The following is an 18,325-nucleotide window of genomic DNA, read 5'->3' on the forward strand; positions in this document are numbered from 1 at the left end:
CAAAGTATGACCCAGATTCAAAACATTAGCAGTAACCAGAAGTGGACCCAGGCCCAGATGCTGGATTGAGCATGATGCCACTGTAGCATATACAAATACAACTAAGGAATTAAAGGAAAATATCACAAGCAAGTGCACACACACACACACACACACACACACACACACACACACACGTATCATGAGAGAAGCAATTCCAGAATTGAGAAGTAATATAAATAAATTCACTAGACACAGAAACAAGATGGAGTCCATTGTCCCTTAGTTCCTCCACCACCATCACCCAGTCCAAGATCAAAGAAGTCTTAAGAATGTCTTGAAATGGAAAAATAGAACAGTCTACCTCCTTTTTGGTTTCCACTTAAAAGAACTTTTACAGGGAAAGTTATAGTTTAAACACAGAATGAAGAAACCCTGAAAAATCAACTGTCTTAGCTTCCAACTTGAAAAACTAAAAATGGGCTGGAGAGATAGCTCAGTGTGGAGCACTATCTGCTCTTACAGAGGACCTGGGTTAGATTCCCAGCGCTCACATGGCAGCTTACCACCACCCGTAACTCCAGTCCTAGGGCATCTGATGCCTGTCTGGCCTACTAGGGCACAGCACACATGTGGTGTATAGACGTGCAGGCAGACACCCAACATATAAAATACAATGCAAAGGAGGAGGAGTCACACACCAAACAGGAAGGAGGAAGACGGTGAAGGTCAGAATGAGACAGTAAGCTTTAGGATTGGGAGACAGCTCAGATAGGTAGGCGCTTGCCTCGCTAGTGTGAGGACCTGAATTCAATCTCCAGAACTGCCTATAATTTCAGCTCTGGGGAACCCTGTTGGTCGGACAGCCTTGCCTACACAGTGAGTTCCAGGCTAAGGAACAAACAAGATAGGTGGCTCCCATGGAACCACAGCCGATGTTTTCTGGTCTCCACCTGCAGGTACACACACATGTATGGTACATATGTGCCTCTACATGAACATACACCTACATACTCACACACAAACAAATAGAAACTTTATTTTGTAGACTGATCAGAGAAGACATAAATCATTAAAACTGAGGAGAGCCATGTAACTAAGAGCTTTTCACCTGCATATGAGTTCCCCGAAATAACAGCTCTGAGACTTCTTAAATATGAATAAATGCCTAGGCCAACAGCCTTGGCTCTGTTCCCCAGCTTGCTCATAACTTAATTACCCATTATTCTACTCTAAGTCATGCCACATGGTGGGTTACCAGGTCTTCAGTTTCATACAACTGTCTTTTCAGAGTTTGGAGAAAACCTTCCCTACACCTGTCTCTATCCCAGAAATTCAATCCCTCTCTCCTGGATGTCCAGTTTCTAATTCTGCTTCAGCTTATTGGCCAAAGGGATCTTTATTGACTTAATGTACTGAAAAGTCCATACATCGTACAAAAGTTTCGTCTACAGACAGGCATGATGGTACATGCTTTTAATCCCAGCATTTAGGAAGCAGAGGCAGGTAGACCTCTGTGAGTTCTTAGGGCCAGTTTGATTTACATAGCAAGTTCCAAGGAAGCTAAGGCTACACAGAGAAATCCTGTCTCAAGGAAAAAAATGTATGCATGTATGAGTGTGTGTGAAGGAGTTGGGGGACAGTGGCACACTCCTGTAGTCTCAGCACCTGTGAGGGAGAGACAAGAGCCACTATTCCCATCCATTAGGATGTACCTCACTTCTTTGTCTTAAAATATAAGGGGCTATTATGATCTCTGGAAAATAAAAAGGAATCATATATTGTTATGATTATGTTTTGAGATCATGTATTATGAACAAGGCTAGCCTGGAATTCCTTTGGCTCCCAGGAATGACCTTAAACTTGTGAGCTTCCTTCCACCTCTGAGGGCTTGGGTTATAGGTATGCACCATCATGTCCGGTTTTATGCAGTTCTGAGGAATGAAACCCATGGCTTCATGTATGTAAGGCACGTACTCATAAGCTGATTTATATGCCCAGTAATTTTGTATTAGTGAAAATCAACTCTAGTAATTTTCTACTTGTGAAAATTGACTCAGAGAAAATAGTTTCCCAAAAAGACACACAAAAGACTGAAACTGTTCCCCAAAGGATAAAAGACAAAACAACAAAAGCAGAAATGAAGAAACAGCAATAACAAAGACCACTGACTATCCTACAACTGGAGTGGGTGCTAAAATATCAATAAGACTGGGATAGATTTTTCCACTTTCTAGTCCTTTGGTAGAAGCAGTTGTTCTAGTGAGTCTGTGAGCTCACTGTCATCTGAAAGGCACGGAACACAGCTGACAGAGCAGCTTGTGCAGCCCACACCCAAACAAATGCTACAAGAAGCCTCTCGTTAACTCTCAGACCCAGACTCTTCCTTCAAACCAACTGTCCATTACTGCACGTTACTTATGGGTGTAAAATTATGTGTCTACACAGAAGTAGCCATCATAGGAAAGATGGCATGTTTTCAAGTAAATATGGTTTTTGTTTTTCCCATGGAGGTGTCTAATTGTCTGAAAATTAAGTGAAAGCCTTTGCAGGCTCTGTGCACATGATACAAGGGAGAAGTTTAGTTTCTAGAAGTGAGTCTTTTCCAGATGCTTGAAGTCTGAATAAGGTGCCCTGTGCTAATCTGGTGCCTTCTAAACAGGACAGCAGCTTGATGCCGACAAGCGTGCATTTCACTTGGAACCCCACCCACAGACCATCGGTGACTGCAGCTATGGTGAGGTAGGTGTGTATCTGGTTCGCTTGGGACACTTTCTTCCCTTTGTCAAGTGGTAAGGGTGAAGTCAGAGAGGTGGGTTGCAGCTGGAGACTAGAAAACCAAGTGCAGAGCTTGGATGTTTTTCTAACTGTACTAGATTATTAAAGAGGTGGCAGAAACACCCATAGCATAGACGAGAAAAAACAAAAGATCAAACACACACACACACACACACACACACACACACACACACACACACACACACACACACCCACCCCATTGTGGCTGCTATGAAGCCTAGACTGGAAACTAAGAAAATTCTTAGAAGCTGTGATAAGGATGCTGAAGGTCAGCTCTCCATCACTGATGGGTTCTGTGGCAGGGGTGTGGCCTGGGAGGACTGGGAAGTGAGTAATCAGGGTCATTATATGAAATTCCCAAATAATCAATATAAATACTGTGCTTGAGAAAACAGAGGCAGTGGCAGCTTGCGAGCGCAGTGTGCATGTCCAGCACCCTTTATACTTGTAAGTTTCAGACAAGATCTTGTTAATGAATCATAGCTGGCTTTGAATTCTCTTTGTAGCTCCAGTACACCTTAAATTATGGCAACCCACCTGCCTCAGACTCCTGGGTTGCAAAGATACAAGCCTGTGCCACCAAGTTCATGAGAAACTCTTGTAATGTTCTTGACAGCTTTTGAGGTAGGCATTATGACCTTCCTTTTCTTCTATTTCAAGGCAAAGGAACATTAAATAACTTGCCTAAACTCATTCTTCTGAGGCCAGGCTGTGATTTAATCTCTAGTCAGCTGAATCAACCCCAAGCGGCTGGCAGAAGAGCTCCGCCCTCCGTCCTCCGCCTGGGAGAAGACGAGAACTGAGCTGTGCACTACTGTACTTTACACCACTGTGGAACTGCGCTTGCTAACGTCCTTCATGACTGAGGGTAGACATGAAGAGTGAGGACCGGTGACACCTGTCTTTGGCTTAAGTAACGAGTGAGTTGGTGGTGTAAGGATGCAGAGAAGGCACTCAGAACGCTGCCACATCTGAAATTTGAACAAGAGGGGAAGGAAGCATCACAACACCCGTTGCTGAGTAGGAAAACCAGGAGGGAAGTACAAGTCATTTAAATGGCCTAGAGCACCAAGGAGCAAGGAGGAGGCTGTGTGAGGCAGCCTGTGCGACTGTGCAGATGAGGCTGGGAGCGGATTCATACAATGGAGGGTGCAGGAAGGTTGCTTCCAGGCAGCAGTGGTGAGGCTTAGTTCAAACTCTGCACTGTGCAGCTTAGGAAAGGACAGTCAGCACATGCACGCTGGGCAACCGATAGCAAGGCTAAACTAACTCAAGGCTTTCTGTCTGTCTTCTGAGAAGGTGAACATTTCACCTTGTGTCTCCGACTTCACATACCGTGAGAGATCCATTCTGGTTGCTGGGTGAATTGCTACTCTGTTCTCCATGGGGCTGTGAACTCCCGTAGAGTGTCAGGTTATGTTCACTGGTCTGGCCGGCATAGTCCTGAGTGTGTGGCACTCCATATTCTGTGGGAATTCCGTTCTGTGGAGGTGGTGGGAATGGGATGGTAGTAAAAGGCTGAACCATTGCGTCAGGAGTTGTTGTTGGCTCCTGGTTACCCTAGAGCAAGCAAGAGAAGAGAAAGGAGTGAGTGAATAAATCTTTATCATAAAATGACTTTCAAGGTAAGTACACAGGTCTTTTGGCATGTTCTCTCACTGTCCCCACTCAGAAAAAAACTGCTGGGATCATCATTCTTTAAAAAAAAAAAAATCAACTGATTAACTTAATTTTATGTGTGTTTTGCTTGTGAGAATTATGGTACAGTAGTGTGGAGGTAGGAGGGCAACTTGATTCCACACCCTCTTTCAACACGAGTCCCTGGGATCAAACTCAGATTTGGTGATAAGTCCCTTTACCTGCTGAGCCACCTTGATAGCCAAGAGTTTAATATTTAATCATCTCTTCCATCTCATTTGGTGCTCTGCCTATTCCCACAGTTGGCAGGACATCCTGCTTCCAAGGCCATTAGAGGATTGATTAATATGAAGACAGGCGTGCAACAGACAAAAATTCAAATTCAGGCAGACTAATAGATGAGCAGAGCCTAAGGATCGATCACCTTTCAGAAATCTCCAGAAAGGGTCTATGAAGAGACATACGAAGGTTTAAAGACACAGCTTCCAGGTTCAGATTAGCAAGCAAAGGACTTGCCTCTGGCTCTGACACTGCTCTTCTTGAACTCTAACCTCCATTTTTCACCCCATCCCTGATGGGAGTGAGACTCTGGTACACAAGTACACAGCATGAATCATCCTGTGGGGCTATTTCTGCCAGAGCTGGCTCAGCTAGCTGAATAAACACATCAGCGAGTGGTGGGGATCAGGAGAAGGTAATGCTTTTAGTGTATACCCATAGTCTAAGCACCGCAGAGATGCAACCACAGTCAGATTCTGTCTTCCCTGAGGGTTCCATTGGGGGGTGTGTGTGTGTGTCAGGATTTCATTTTACTTAGAGAAATGTGGCTAATAGCAAGACTTAAATAGCTGTCTATATGCTAAGAGAACAGACTGTGGACAATGTTTTATAGCATTTACTCTACCAAATATATTATAATTATTGTTTTTATTAGAAATATGAAGTCATTTAACATTCTTAATAATAAAAAAAATTTAAGAATGTGTTCAAATCAATTTTCAGTCCACTTGTCAAAGTTTTAAGTTGAAAGGGAAATACAATGGCTTCCAGCCAACTTATCATAATTGATATGATTACCTCTACATATGTGAAATGCTTTTAAAATATTTGTATTATTTTTAAAATGTATGTATATGTATACATCTGTTATGTCCTTGCAGAAGCCAGAAGACGGCACCAAACATTCAGGAGCTGGAGTAGGTATTGTGAGCTCCTGATATGGGTGCTGGGAACTCCCCTCAGACTCTCTGGAAGACCTATGTCCTACTTTTCTTTCTTTTGCTGGGACCAAAACCAATTTAGGGGGTGGGGGATTTATATCACTTTATAGTTTATATAGTCTGTCATGGAGGTAAGACAGTACACTTGACTTAATCAAGTGGTGAAGAATATTCCTGACATCAACCTTGGACTTCCACATGAATGTGCACACATATCCATGTGGACCCACCACATACGAGCATGAGTGTGCACACATGCACACACAACCTGGAGGCAGGAATTGATGGAGGAGCATTACTTACTGGCTTGCTCTGCCCTGCTTTCTTATACAACCCAGGACCACCTACCCAGAGTGTCACTGCCCACAGTAGGCTGGGTTTTCCCACTGTAATCATTAATAAAACACTGGCCTACAGCCATGTTTCCAGGTCAGCCTGACAGGCAATTCCTTAGTTGACCCCTCTTCCCATGTAACTCTAGTTTGTGTCAAGCTGACAGAGACTAAGCAGCACCAATGAGCAAGTTTTCTTATCAAGTCGCGCATCTCTGGCCCCTACGCTTTATACTCTGGGCTAGGCGCCTGGAAAGGTAAATTATTAGTCTTTCTAGGGTGAAGTCCATGTGATGAAGAAAAGAGAAGGTATTTTTTGTTGTCTTTCCATTCCTTTTTGACTTCATTCTAATTTTTCCATTTGGTAATCTTGACTCCAACTTACAAACATAATCTAAACAGCGGGCCGCAGATCCTAAGGCTCCCCAATCAGACAGCCCTCAATCATAAAACAAGTGCTTAAAAGAATATCCCCCAGGTTAACTAGGATGCTAAAAAGTTTTGCTCTTAAGCATTTTACATATTTATTCCCTGGGATTTGCTTAGGTAGGCTTTCAAACTTGGCCTGCCTTTCTAAAACCAACACAGGGAAGACAGTTCAGATGCTGAAGTGCTTGGGGCTGGATAGGCAGAGACAGGAGGATCCCTGGGATTGTTGGCCAGCCAGTCTTGCCAAAAGATGAGTTTCAGGTTACATTAGAGATCCTGTCTCAAAACTAAGGTGGAAAGCAACTGAAGAAGACACTGTATGTCAACTTACAACCTCCACATGCATTCACATATACAGAAGAACATCTGTGTATGCACCCACAGACATAGACATACATAAGCACAGGTGAGCAGTGAGAAGATGTATGAAGGCTCTCACCCGGGAACTTGAATGAAGAGGCCCATTAGAGCTAAAAGGAAGAAAGCATGGAACAACTGCTACCAGGGCTGGGGGGATGGCTCCACAACCATTGCACCTGTCTGGCAAGTACGAGTTTTGCCAAGTTTGGAAACTCAGAGCACAGTAATAGTTCGTTGTCCTGGTGGCCTGAAAGCATAGACTGATTCCTAGAGCATGCTGACTAGCTAGACTGCCCCTGGTTGCAAGCTCTAGGCTTGAGTGTGACCCCACTTTAAGGATACAGTGGCAAAGCAAGTGAAGAAGACTCCTGACATCACCCTTGGACCTTCACATGCATGTGCACACATGTGCACCCACACAGATGTGCATCCCCCACATAATAACATACACACACCTATAATGCACACCAGACACGGATACATAAAGAAAGAAAATCTAGATTCGATTTTAAAAAGCGGCTTGTAAGGCTGAAGAAATAGCTCAGCACTTAAAAATCACTGGCTGCTCTGCCAGAAGACCCAAGTTCAATTCCCAGCACCCACAAGGTAGGTCACACCTGTCTGTTAATCCAATCCCAGGGGAGCCAACACCTCTTCTTGCCTTTCACGGCCACAAGACACCCATGGTACATGTACAGGCAAAACACCCATACACATACAACAATTCAAAAGCAGTTTATAGAAGAGTGATGAAGAGAACAAGCAGAGTAAAACACGGGAGACAAAATAACAGTGAAGCATAGACTTACGGCAGATCAACTCTGGTCTCAACTACACGCTCAAATCTACTGTGCTACCCTCAAACCTGGTCCGTATCTAAAATATTCTGTTTTTTAAAAAAATCTGAAATCAGTCAAATTACCTAATATGCCCTTCATATTTTATTATTTTCTTATAACTGCCTGAAAAATCTAGAGGAAGAGGCTACAAGTATGGTTTCCTTGCCAATATCAAAGTTCCATAGCCTGATACACACAGTGGGAGTGCTGGTATCTAATCCTGAAGTATTTCTGGTAAAGCTTAGGGAAGAGTAATTCTACACAAAGATGTAAGATAGATGTTAGGTAACTTGAGGAGCTTTGGCGGCATATCTAAACACGGTGTCTCCACTGACCACACGTCAGGAACCTGTGCCGCATAGCCAGCTCCCCACTTCCACCTCTTTCCTGATATCAGGCATGTCCGTATCTGACTGGCCTACTCAGGAACTGTTTAAAAACCTAGGGTTGCTATCGTTCCCAGAAGGGCAGCATTGGTGGGATATGGTGGCTAAAGGTTTTCTGCTATTCAGAAGCACTGCTTCAGAGGAGAGAGAGAGGGAGACAGCAGCAGCCTCTCCTCAGAGAGCAAGTGCCAGCGTTGTGCTTCTAGAAGGAATGGCTGTAAGAGGAAGGTAACAGCAACTGCACAAGCGCACAGCCTGCAAGTAGAGGACCAGCCTCTTAACAGTGCTCACAGAGAAGAGGCACTGTCTTTTCCCAAAAGTGCAAATGCACCAAAGGGCAGGCCTAACTGCCTTAGAGAACCAAAGGACTGAACCTAACTAAGGTTGAGTGTTGCTTCCATGTGCACTGCTGAAGGCACCAGAGCAATCTCACACACCTGTAAACAGTTAATACGATAAAGGTAAACAGACAACATATTGCATTTTCTACCATGCTTACAATAAAAATAAATGACCGAAGTTGGTCTGAATCACCTCCCCAACACACCTTTTGACTTGCTCAGACAGAAATGACAATACAAACTTCTCCCCCATGAACTTGGCTGTCTCACACATCAATGAATATTTAAACAGTAAAATAAATATTTCAGAATAAAGCTATCTGAACCAATAGTCTCCTAGATTAAAAGTGGCAAACTCTAACAGTTTCAATGTCTCGGGGCTGGAGAGATGGCTCAGAGATTAAGAGCACTGGCTGTTCTTCCAGAAGACCCAGGTTCAATTCCCAGCACCCACATGTCAGCACTCAACTGTCTGTTAATCCAGTTTCAGGGGATCTGATACCCCTACACAGACATTAGTGCAGGGAAAACAATGCCCATAGAAATAAATAAATACAAAGTTTCAATGTCTCCTAGTAAAAGAAGCAACTCTGTAACAGTTTCAATGTCTCCCAACTCTCTAAAGCATTCTTCCACTCCCCTGTACAGCAGCGCCCTGAGACCCAAACATCCATGCTTTCCATTAGCAACAAGACCATGAACTTTGGTTCTGTATCACTTGCTGCTTGGAAACAGAAGCCTCTCCCTACCCCTTCCTGTGGCTTACAAATCTAGTGTTAGCAACGTGATTGATGGTTTATGCAATCTATATATGATTATCACTTTTTCAAACAAAATTCCCACTACAATTTAACTTATTATTTTTCTTCATGGATAATTAATTTTACATCCTTCATGTCAAAACTGGAATATTATTAGGAATAATAACAACTCTGGCTCAGAATAAAACACTGTGGCAGGGCCTCTAGAGTGTCTTTGGAATTATAAAAGAACTATGTTTTATGGGCGGTGCTCCCTGTAGCCAATTTCTTCATGATGAGGAAAAAATTATAAGATATATAAATAATATAGTAGGTGGGAAAAAAATCTTCCCTATTCCTGTCCTGTAAAAAAAATGCATTTGTCTACAGTCACAATTCTATTCTGGTTTGGACATTCTCCAATTATTTTACAAGTAAAGTTTCTAAGTTGGTCAGAAATGAACTACACACTTCTTCATTCTAATTTCCTCCCTGAATAAGGGATCGATGGGCACATAGTAGCATTTCTTTAGAGAATGCTTACTAAATTGCTTCCTTACTCTGAAGTACCATCTGTAAAAAAAAGGACAACTTCTCTTTCCTGTCAGCTTGGGAGGGAGCGAGTTATCAGCTGTACCAAGAGCTGACATAATCACTGGAAGTGAGAGCCCTGGAAATTGTGTTAGGTACTATGGGAGAATGAAAAGTGTGAGGGCTGAGAATGTACATAGAGTTTGAGGCTAGCCTGGGCTACATAAGACTGTATCAAAAATAGAGAACTAAAGGGTTAGTGGTTAGGAACACATACTGTCCTTGCAGAGGGCCTATGTCCAGTTACCATACTGGGAAGGTTATAACTGCTTGTGACCTCAGCTCCTAGGGACCAGAAGTCTCTTCTGGACTCCATGGGTATGTGTCCGTTGCATGCGCGCGCGCGCTCTCGCTCTCTCTCTCTCTCTCTCTCAAAAATTTAAAAATAAATGTAAAAAAATTTAAACCTCAACTTGACTCATTTCTAACAAGCTACCAAAATGATACTTTAGTTATGCTTTGCCTGCTCTGCCCACTCAGCTCATTCTGACCATGCCTCTGTCATAAGAGGACAACCACCAGTGATTAGCCACCCAGCCCTTGCACTGAGTTTACTTTTTAGTAGGGACAGAAAAAGAAAAGTAACTGAAAACAAGCAAAGCAAAGACCAGGTAGACTGCCGGAAGGCAGGTGACAGGGGGACTTCTACCATCTGCAGGAGGCCACAGAAAGTGACATCTGGTCAGGTAGGTCTCTTTGGAAATAAGGCAGCAAGATGTCTGTTTGGATGGAAGAATACTGCAGACAAAGGAAACACAGTATAGAGGTCCAGAATGAGAGCCAGAGGCATGTGACCAGCCTGGAATAGATAGGCAAGGCACAGTGACAGGTGATGAAGTGAGGAAGGTGGTGGTGGGAAGAGACTGACAGGTGGGAGGAGCTGGGAAAGCTGTAGCCAGTCAGCCAGCATTCTGGCTTCTGAGGTCTGAGAGAGTCCAAGCAGAGAGGTGGTGTGGAGAGGCTAGACTATATGTGGTTCTTTCAGCAAAGGCAGGAGCAAGTAGACCCATTTCAAACCTCTACCCAAGACATGGTGCCCACATGTTTGAAATCCTGAGAAGACGTCATCCTGTGTTGCTCCCCAATTTCTGTACCAATTATTCTATCCACTTCTCCCTATCTGGCTAATTGACACAGAGTGTTTAATGCATGGTTCAAACACTAACTCTTTTCTGGGCTGTTACTCACCCAAAACAGATCTCTTTCTCCTCTCCTATCCCTACCCCGGTATTTAACTTTCTAAGCATTGTACCCTATTACCATTACTTGTGTGCTGACCCACTGGCCTATGGGTCTTCCATGGAGCAGGAACTCCATAACCAGGTAAGTGCCTAGTTCCAGTTCTTCCTATGTGCAGATCCTAGGGACCAGAAGTCCTCTTCTAGACTCCATGGGCCTCCCCCCTCTTCCTTCTCCCTCCTCCTCCCTTCCTCCTCCTCCCTCCTCCCTCCCTCCCCCTCCCTCCTCCCTTCTCAATCTCTCCAGGGGTATTTTTTTTTAGACATAAGAATTACAATCTTGTGCATATAAACGTTTGCTATTTTGAAAAATATCCGAAGTGATACTGAATATGGACTAGAACAAAACTCGGCAAAGGTAAACAGGCGACTACAGAAAGGAAGAAGTGTCTTAGACTAAAGGCTTCTAACTCAGAAAGATCCCTGATAGCTATTTCAAAGGGGTAGTTGGCAAATCATTTTTCCCTTTGTAAGTTTTATTTTGGGGGCTGGATAGATAGCTCAGTGGTTTAAAAGCATTTCTTGGTTGCCAGAGGACCCAAGTTTGGTAGCTACCATCTACACTGAGTAGCTCACAACTATTTATTTTATGTAGGTGAGTAGTACACTGTCGCTGTCATCAGACACACCGGAAGGGAGGGCATCAGATCCCATTCCAGATTTTTTTCAATTCCCATGTGTTTGCTGGGAATTGAACTCAGGACCTCTGGAAGCCCAGTCAGTGCTCTTAACTGCTGAGCCATCTCTCCAGCCCCTCACAATTGTTTATAACACCAGAGCTAGGATCTGGCTCCTCCATAACATCAGACACAAGTACACATATATAAACAGAAAGCAACAAACAAACCAAAAACAAACAAACAACCCCAAAAAGCAAAAACAAACCCCCTCCAACCCTTGATGGTTGTGAGCCACCATGTCCAACCCCCACAACCCTTTGTTTTTATTAAAAATGCCCATGCAGGCATGCTCAGAGACTTGGGGTGAGCAGCAGCTCTGTCCCTCAGGTTCAGGGGAAGTGGTCCTCTTTTAGCATCTCTTAAGAGGCAGAGGTCCTAGGCAGGAGGTGCAGATGCTTGGGATGCTCCTAGCCTTAGGCAGCCCAACAAGGTACAGTGCACCCCATACCTGAGGCCCCAGAAGAAGGAAGGGACAAGTGAGTTTGTTCCATGCAAACTGAACAAATGACAGGCAAATGGGCCACAAAACAGTGCTATGCCAGCCTCTGATGGAGGAGGGGAGGAGGGAGGATACATATACACAATGATAGTAAAACTTTAAAAAATAATTAAGGAGTTGGATAAGTCATTTAGCAGGTAAGAGTACCTGTAGCTCTTCTAAAGGATCTGGGTTTGATTCACAACACCCACATACATAGCTGTTCACATCCATCTATAAGTCTAGTTCCAGGGGATCTATTGCCCCTCTCTGGTCCTTGTGGGTACTGTACAATGGTAGACAGACATACATGCAGGCAAAACATTCCATTTCTCCAAACACATAAAAATACAGCTTGAGGGCTGGAGAGATGGCTCAGTGGTTAAGAGCACTGACTGCTCTTCCTAGAGGTCCTGAGTTCAATTCCCAGAAACCACATGGTGGCTCACAACCATCTGTAATGAGATCTGATGCCTTCTTTTGTTGTGGCTGAACAGCTACAGTGTACCTTTAATAAACAAACAAACAAATAAATAAATCTTTAAAAAAAATACAGCTGATGTGGTAGAACATGCCTTTAGTCCCAGCATTCAGGAAGCAGAGGCCAGCAGATCTTTACGGGTTTCGGGCCAGCTTGGTCTACATAAGGAGATTCAGGACAGTCAAGGATACATAATAAGACCCAGTCTCAAAACAAAACAAAAACACCAACAGACAATAACATCAACAATAAAATAAAATAAGAGTATAATTAAATTCCCCAAACATGTTGACCTGGTTCTTTGGAGAGAAGCAATCGTTTGTTTACCTTTCATGCCAAAGAAAGAGGGTGGCACAGTAAGTTGGAGAAGTGCTTGGAAAGGCCTGGGCAGTGCCAAACAGCTAGCCACCCATGCCCACAGAGTCTCTGGCTGCTTCCCACCTTGGTTTTATGGTAGATGCCCTGTCTTTACTAAAGCAGCTTCATGTCTGCTGCCAGGTTTTGGCCTCCTCCTTTTTAACCTATCTTTTTTCCCCCTCTGCGTTAATTTTTCTAGAGCTCTGTTTAGCCCTTGTTATCAGTTCTGCACCTCTCTGCATTCTTCTGCCAACGGATACTTTTTCATACTTCTGTATTACTCGTGGGTCTTACATCAGATGGGAGACGATGGAAAGCATCCTAACCCAGTAACCAGCCTTGCATTATTCAAGACAACTTTAAGCAAGCTTTCAAATCTAGACTATGTAATGAGAAAAACTGGCTCCCTAAAAACAAATCGGGGCTTCAAAGGAAAAGAATAGTGTTTGCTACAATTCCAGAGACTGCCCTTGTACTTAAGCTTCAAGAAATTAGGCAAATGGGACAGGGAGATGGCTAGTGGGGAAAAGCACTTGCTGTGCAAATGAGTTCAGATCACTTTACAGAATCTGTGTAAACTCCAGACCCAGTGATGTGTGTCTATGACCTCAGTGTTTCTACAAGTCACACGGGAGGTAGATGGGGTTGGGGGTCCTCTGGAAGCCTGTGAGGGCTAGTCTGGGAGAGATGCACAGCTCAGTGGCAAACAATAGGAAAGACATTGCCTCACACACGGGAGGTGAGCAGTGAGGCTGCCTTCTGTCCTCCACACAAACATGCACGCTCATGTGTTGTGAACACATACATACCCTTAACGTAAATATATATTCTAAAGATGAAATCAGATACAGTGAGTGTGTGGGAAGCAAAGCACCTCAGAGGAGCAGAGTCCAGTGCATGCTGTGCTTTGCAGTCCTAATGCCCCAAACAATGCACCAGCAGTTATTCTAAACACTGACAGACATAGAAGATTGGCAAGTGTTTAACCACTCTCAGAAAACAAGAGAAAATCAAGTATTTACTCATTAGAAAGTTTCCTCCTCAATGAATGTAATAGTGGCCCAGACAAGAATGGAGACCAAAGAGGAAAATTATTTCTGTTGCCTCATTGATCTAACAAATGGATCAATAAGGCATGTCACGGACTCTGATCCTACAGTCAGGAACGGCCAGGAAATATAAACCAGTGATTGCGAGATTTAATCCTTGTTTACAAGAAGAAAAGAAGAAACCACCAGCAGGCCGCTTCCCCTCATCAGGGTAGCCTGTGTCCAAGGAAAGGAAGACATGTGGATCAGAAAGAAGGTACACTGAAAACCAGCCTTGGATTCAATGCATCTAAGATGTGAAACACACCCAGATTTTTCTCTACATTTTCTGTGACAATCAACTAAATGCTCAATTTTAAAAGGTGATAGTGGTGTGGACACTGTTTCTTCTCCTTACCTGAATTTCATCATCCATATCAAAACTATACAGTTATTACTCAAAAATTAAAATTCAGGTTGGAGATGTAGGTCGTTGGGTGGAATACTGGCCCAGCAAAGTGCAAGGCTCTGGGCTTGAATCACCCTAGTACCACAGGGGGGGAAATGTATATAAATTATTTTTTAGCAAAGAATGACTGGCAGGGCTGGAGGAGAGGTGGCTCAGTGGTTTAGAGTTCTAGTGCCCTTTCCAGAGGACTGCGGTTCAGTCCCAGCACTCACAGTGCTTTGTAACCATCTGTGACTCTAGTTCTAGAGGTTCACCAGGCACACACACAATACTCATGCGTGCAGACAAAACAGTCACACACATACACAAGCATAACACACACATTTAACTTACTTGCTTCTCTCTTTCAGAAGAAAGGAGCAAGAATGCCTCCCTGAAACTTGGACCACTACAGGTCAGCCACGTGTTAGGCAGTGGGACACAAACAAGGGAACAAAAGTTCTGGCTTCAGTTCTGCCTTTAACATGTGCCTGAGCAACCCACAGCTTCTCTGGAATGTACTCTGATTTTTAAATGAACTTCACTTGGGATTTAACAGTCTGTAGTTCTGTGATAAGGGATCTTACTCGGAGAGAGAGAGAGAAAAAAAATCAAGTTTCTAGAAAACGAAGAAATGTGTTTGGTATATTATCATGTAAACGTAAGCATTTTCTTCTGTAAGAGAGTCAGCAAAATGTTATTAAACAGTTTATTTGTTCCCCAGCTCAAATAGCTACAAGCTATTGCAGAGAGCCAATAAAGTCAGTCCGCCACACCTGCAGGCACATCTATTCCCAATATGTAGAAAAAGATGAGCCAGCTAAAGATGCAGAGACTTTCCCTTATCATTATTCCCCGAAGACTCAAGGACAGCAACCGTTCACAGCACTTACGCTGCTTCAGGGATTATAACCCAGGTATAACCCAGGGCTAGTCTGATGGCATGCATAGGTTTTACATAAACATCTCACAGGGGTGGAATGGAACCAACTCTTTGGAGGCAGTTAGGTGGTTGAGCATTTTTAGTCTTTCCAGCACATTGTACAGTGCTCTCCACATGAATTACTACACCCTCAGACTCTTAAACCATTGTGCTGATACAAAATGTCAAGAAATAGTTAAACCAATAACATCTCCATTTATCACAGAAGAACTTAAGGCTTTCAGAAAAGTTACACATTTCTCAAAGTATTGGATAAAATGGTTTAAAGACATTTAGTAAGGCAAGAAAAAACTCCTGCTAAGTAAGCTAAATATCAGCGCCTAGATTATTGTTTTGAGAAAGGTCTCACATAGCCTAAGCTAGCCTCCAGTTCTCCATATACACCAGGGATGACACTGAGTTACTGACTCTCCTGCCTCCATTTCCTGTGCTAAGATTACAGGTATGTATACCATACCGTTTTATGTACACTGGGGACCAAATTCAGGATGTCATACACACTAAGCAAGCACTCTACTGGCTGAGTCACAGCCCAGCCCATGATCTACATTCCAAATGTTATACTTGACATAATGGATACTTGACATAATGGAGGACACCATGGTGAAAGGAGGAGGGTAGCAAGACATTGGAGGGATAAATCTAGGTTTAAACCCAGACTCTGGGAACTTGGATAAGTCATGCAATACCTCAATGTCTCAAGATCTTCATCTGTAAAATGGAAAAAGGGATCCTGCCCATCAATGTACATGTAAGCACCAAGATCAGGTGTACACAAAACAATAACATCAAAAACCAAAACAAAACAGGCGGTTGAGACATTAGTCACTATCACTGTGATTTAAGATAAGACCACACAGTCCAAAATACAAGCCAGTCACTGAGCTAGACGCTTAAAAATCCTGTGTTCTCTTCCCCATAAACACTGACATTAATAGAAACCTAGGAAAGGGGAACCCAACTCTTCTTTACTAAAGATATAAAATGAAGTTAGAGAAATGAACGCCCCTGGATTACTGCTGTGCTTGTGTCTTAGGAATCTCTCTCAATGCTCCTTGAAATTGTTGTTCAACTGATTTCCATGCATCAGCTAAGAATACATTAAATGAGAGACTATTTTTATTTGAAAATACTCTTTTGTTTGTAGTCTTGTTACTCCAATACCTAAATAGATTAAGATATAAAAAAAATAAGAACACTCAAAGGACTATATAGTAGGCAAAAAAAAGGCCATGATCCATCAGCTAGGAGGGCAGGAAGGTGGGCTGGCTGTTCAGCCGCCTTGCTTGCTGCCAGGAAGTAAGAACAGGACAAGAGGAGCCTTGGGGAGCCAGGTCTATTAGAGGTCACTGTGGGTGTCCTGGGCAAGTTAATGCTGTCCAGACTCAAAGACCACATGTCCTAACCATTGGCTGTCACCTGCATGAGTGGCATAAGAGGCTAGGAAAAGAAAGACCTGAAAGAAACCCAGAGAACAGGGCTAGGGAACTGAGGTGCCAGGAAGAGGACCTGTTCATGGACAGAACAGAAAACCTGATGCATCAGTTAGAAATTCCCTGTTCTGCTCTGCAGCAGGGACAATCTGCCAGAGACTAAACATAGTTCTGGCCATGTCTAACAACACTTTAAAACAAGACCAAGAGGACTGTGTTACTTGCAAGAAATGGAGCTATGTGAAACTCAAAAATAAAGTTTGAGTATTTATAAAATTAAAAACAACACGCACAAGGTAAATTTACCATGTCCAAAATCTAACTTTTAAAAAGTTCACAGGCATGCAAAGAAACAGGAAAACACAAGCATGTCATACTGAGACCAGACCTAGAATCAAAACACATCCAGAGTTAGTAGCAAAGGGAGTGAAGGCATCTATATCCCTATGTTTAAGATGTAAAGAGAAAACACAGCATGGTAAAGTGAAATGAGAGGCACAGAAAAAGATCCACGTCATGATTCTAAATGTGGAAACTGACTCCACTAATGCCAGGCTCTGCACAGCGGAGAGATCAGTGCACACGACACCATAGGGAGAACTGTAAAAGTAAACATAAGGGTGGAAGGCACAAACACCCCGCCCCCAAGAACAGTGAGCTCTGAAAATAATGAGAGATGATCGGAAACATACCTTGGCAGCTTTGTAAAGTCCTAGACAAAGGCTCCAACTCTAAGGCACTTTGAATGGTGGAAGGGGCTGACTATGTAGCCTGTCACATTCGTACCCTTACCCTGGGCTGTCACCCCTCAGGCTTCTTTCACGCCTTTCCCTTCTCCCCTCCTTGCTGACTTCTGGGAGCTGAAGGGCCTATCCCACTGAGTCTCACTGCCCTGGGATATACTATGCCTTCTACTGGACTCTCCACAAGCTCTATGGCCCCACACATAGCATCTCTCTCTCTCTCTCTCTCTCTCTCTCTCTCTCTCTCTCTCTCTCTCTCTCTCTCTCTCTCTCTCTCTCTCTCATCCTGAAAGAGTCTGGCATGTCAGCAGAGTGGCCTGCTAGAGGGGGGATATGGCACGCCTGTGTTAGCCAAGTTTTCTAAACCAGGGGAGCTTTACAGTCACTCTTGAATGACCAAAGTAAAACTGAAAGGAAAGAAACATTGTGGGTTAAAATAATGATATATGAAAAGTAATAAAAAAGCTGATTCTAGGTGGAAGAAAAATATTCATGTGGGGGTTAAAGGTCAAGGGTTTCTTTTCTGTTAAGGATTATGGTTTTAATGATAAGAGAGATCACAATACAATTACACCCCTCCCTTCCCTTTCCTCACTCCAACCCTTCTCATATATCCATTCCCCTTTAAATTCATGGCCTCTTTTGTCACAAATTGTATTGAATACATATGTATATACATTCTTAGATGAAACCTACTTAGTCTGTATACTTTGCTTGTATGTATGTTTTTAGGGCTGACCAGTTGGCACTGGAAAGACCTCCTTTCCTGCTTCCAGCTTTCCTCTTTGTGTAGGGTTGAGTTCTTGTGAGTTTCTCTCTGTCCACTTTGACATGTCCACTGG

At 43.3% G+C, this 18,325-nt stretch overlaps 1 protein-coding gene across 25 annotated transcripts in view; it reads right to left on the reverse strand.

Annotated features, from left to right (window-relative positions):
• The window catches only part of Rbfox2 (RNA binding fox-1 homolog 2), a 241,488-nt gene that overhangs the window by 51,493 nt on the left and 171,670 nt on the right, over positions 1 to 18,325 (reverse strand). For all 25 annotated transcript variants that reach the window (XR_004389632.1, XM_032917899.1, XM_032917882.1 and 22 more), the window contains one exon: positions 4,114 to 4,338. Coding sequence is in view for 24 of the 25 variants with exons in the window: in XM_032917899.1 (XP_032773790.1) it covers positions 4,114 to 4,338 (225 nt within the window). In the remaining variant the exon portion in view is untranslated. The remainder of the gene's footprint in view (positions 1 to 4,113; positions 4,339 to 18,325) is intronic.

The sequence above is a fragment of the Rattus rattus genome, chromosome 1, assembly GCF_011064425.1.
Source record: "Rattus rattus isolate New Zealand chromosome 1, Rrattus_CSIRO_v1, whole genome shotgun sequence".
NCBI lineage: Eukaryota > Metazoa > Chordata > Mammalia > Rodentia > Muridae > Rattus > Rattus rattus.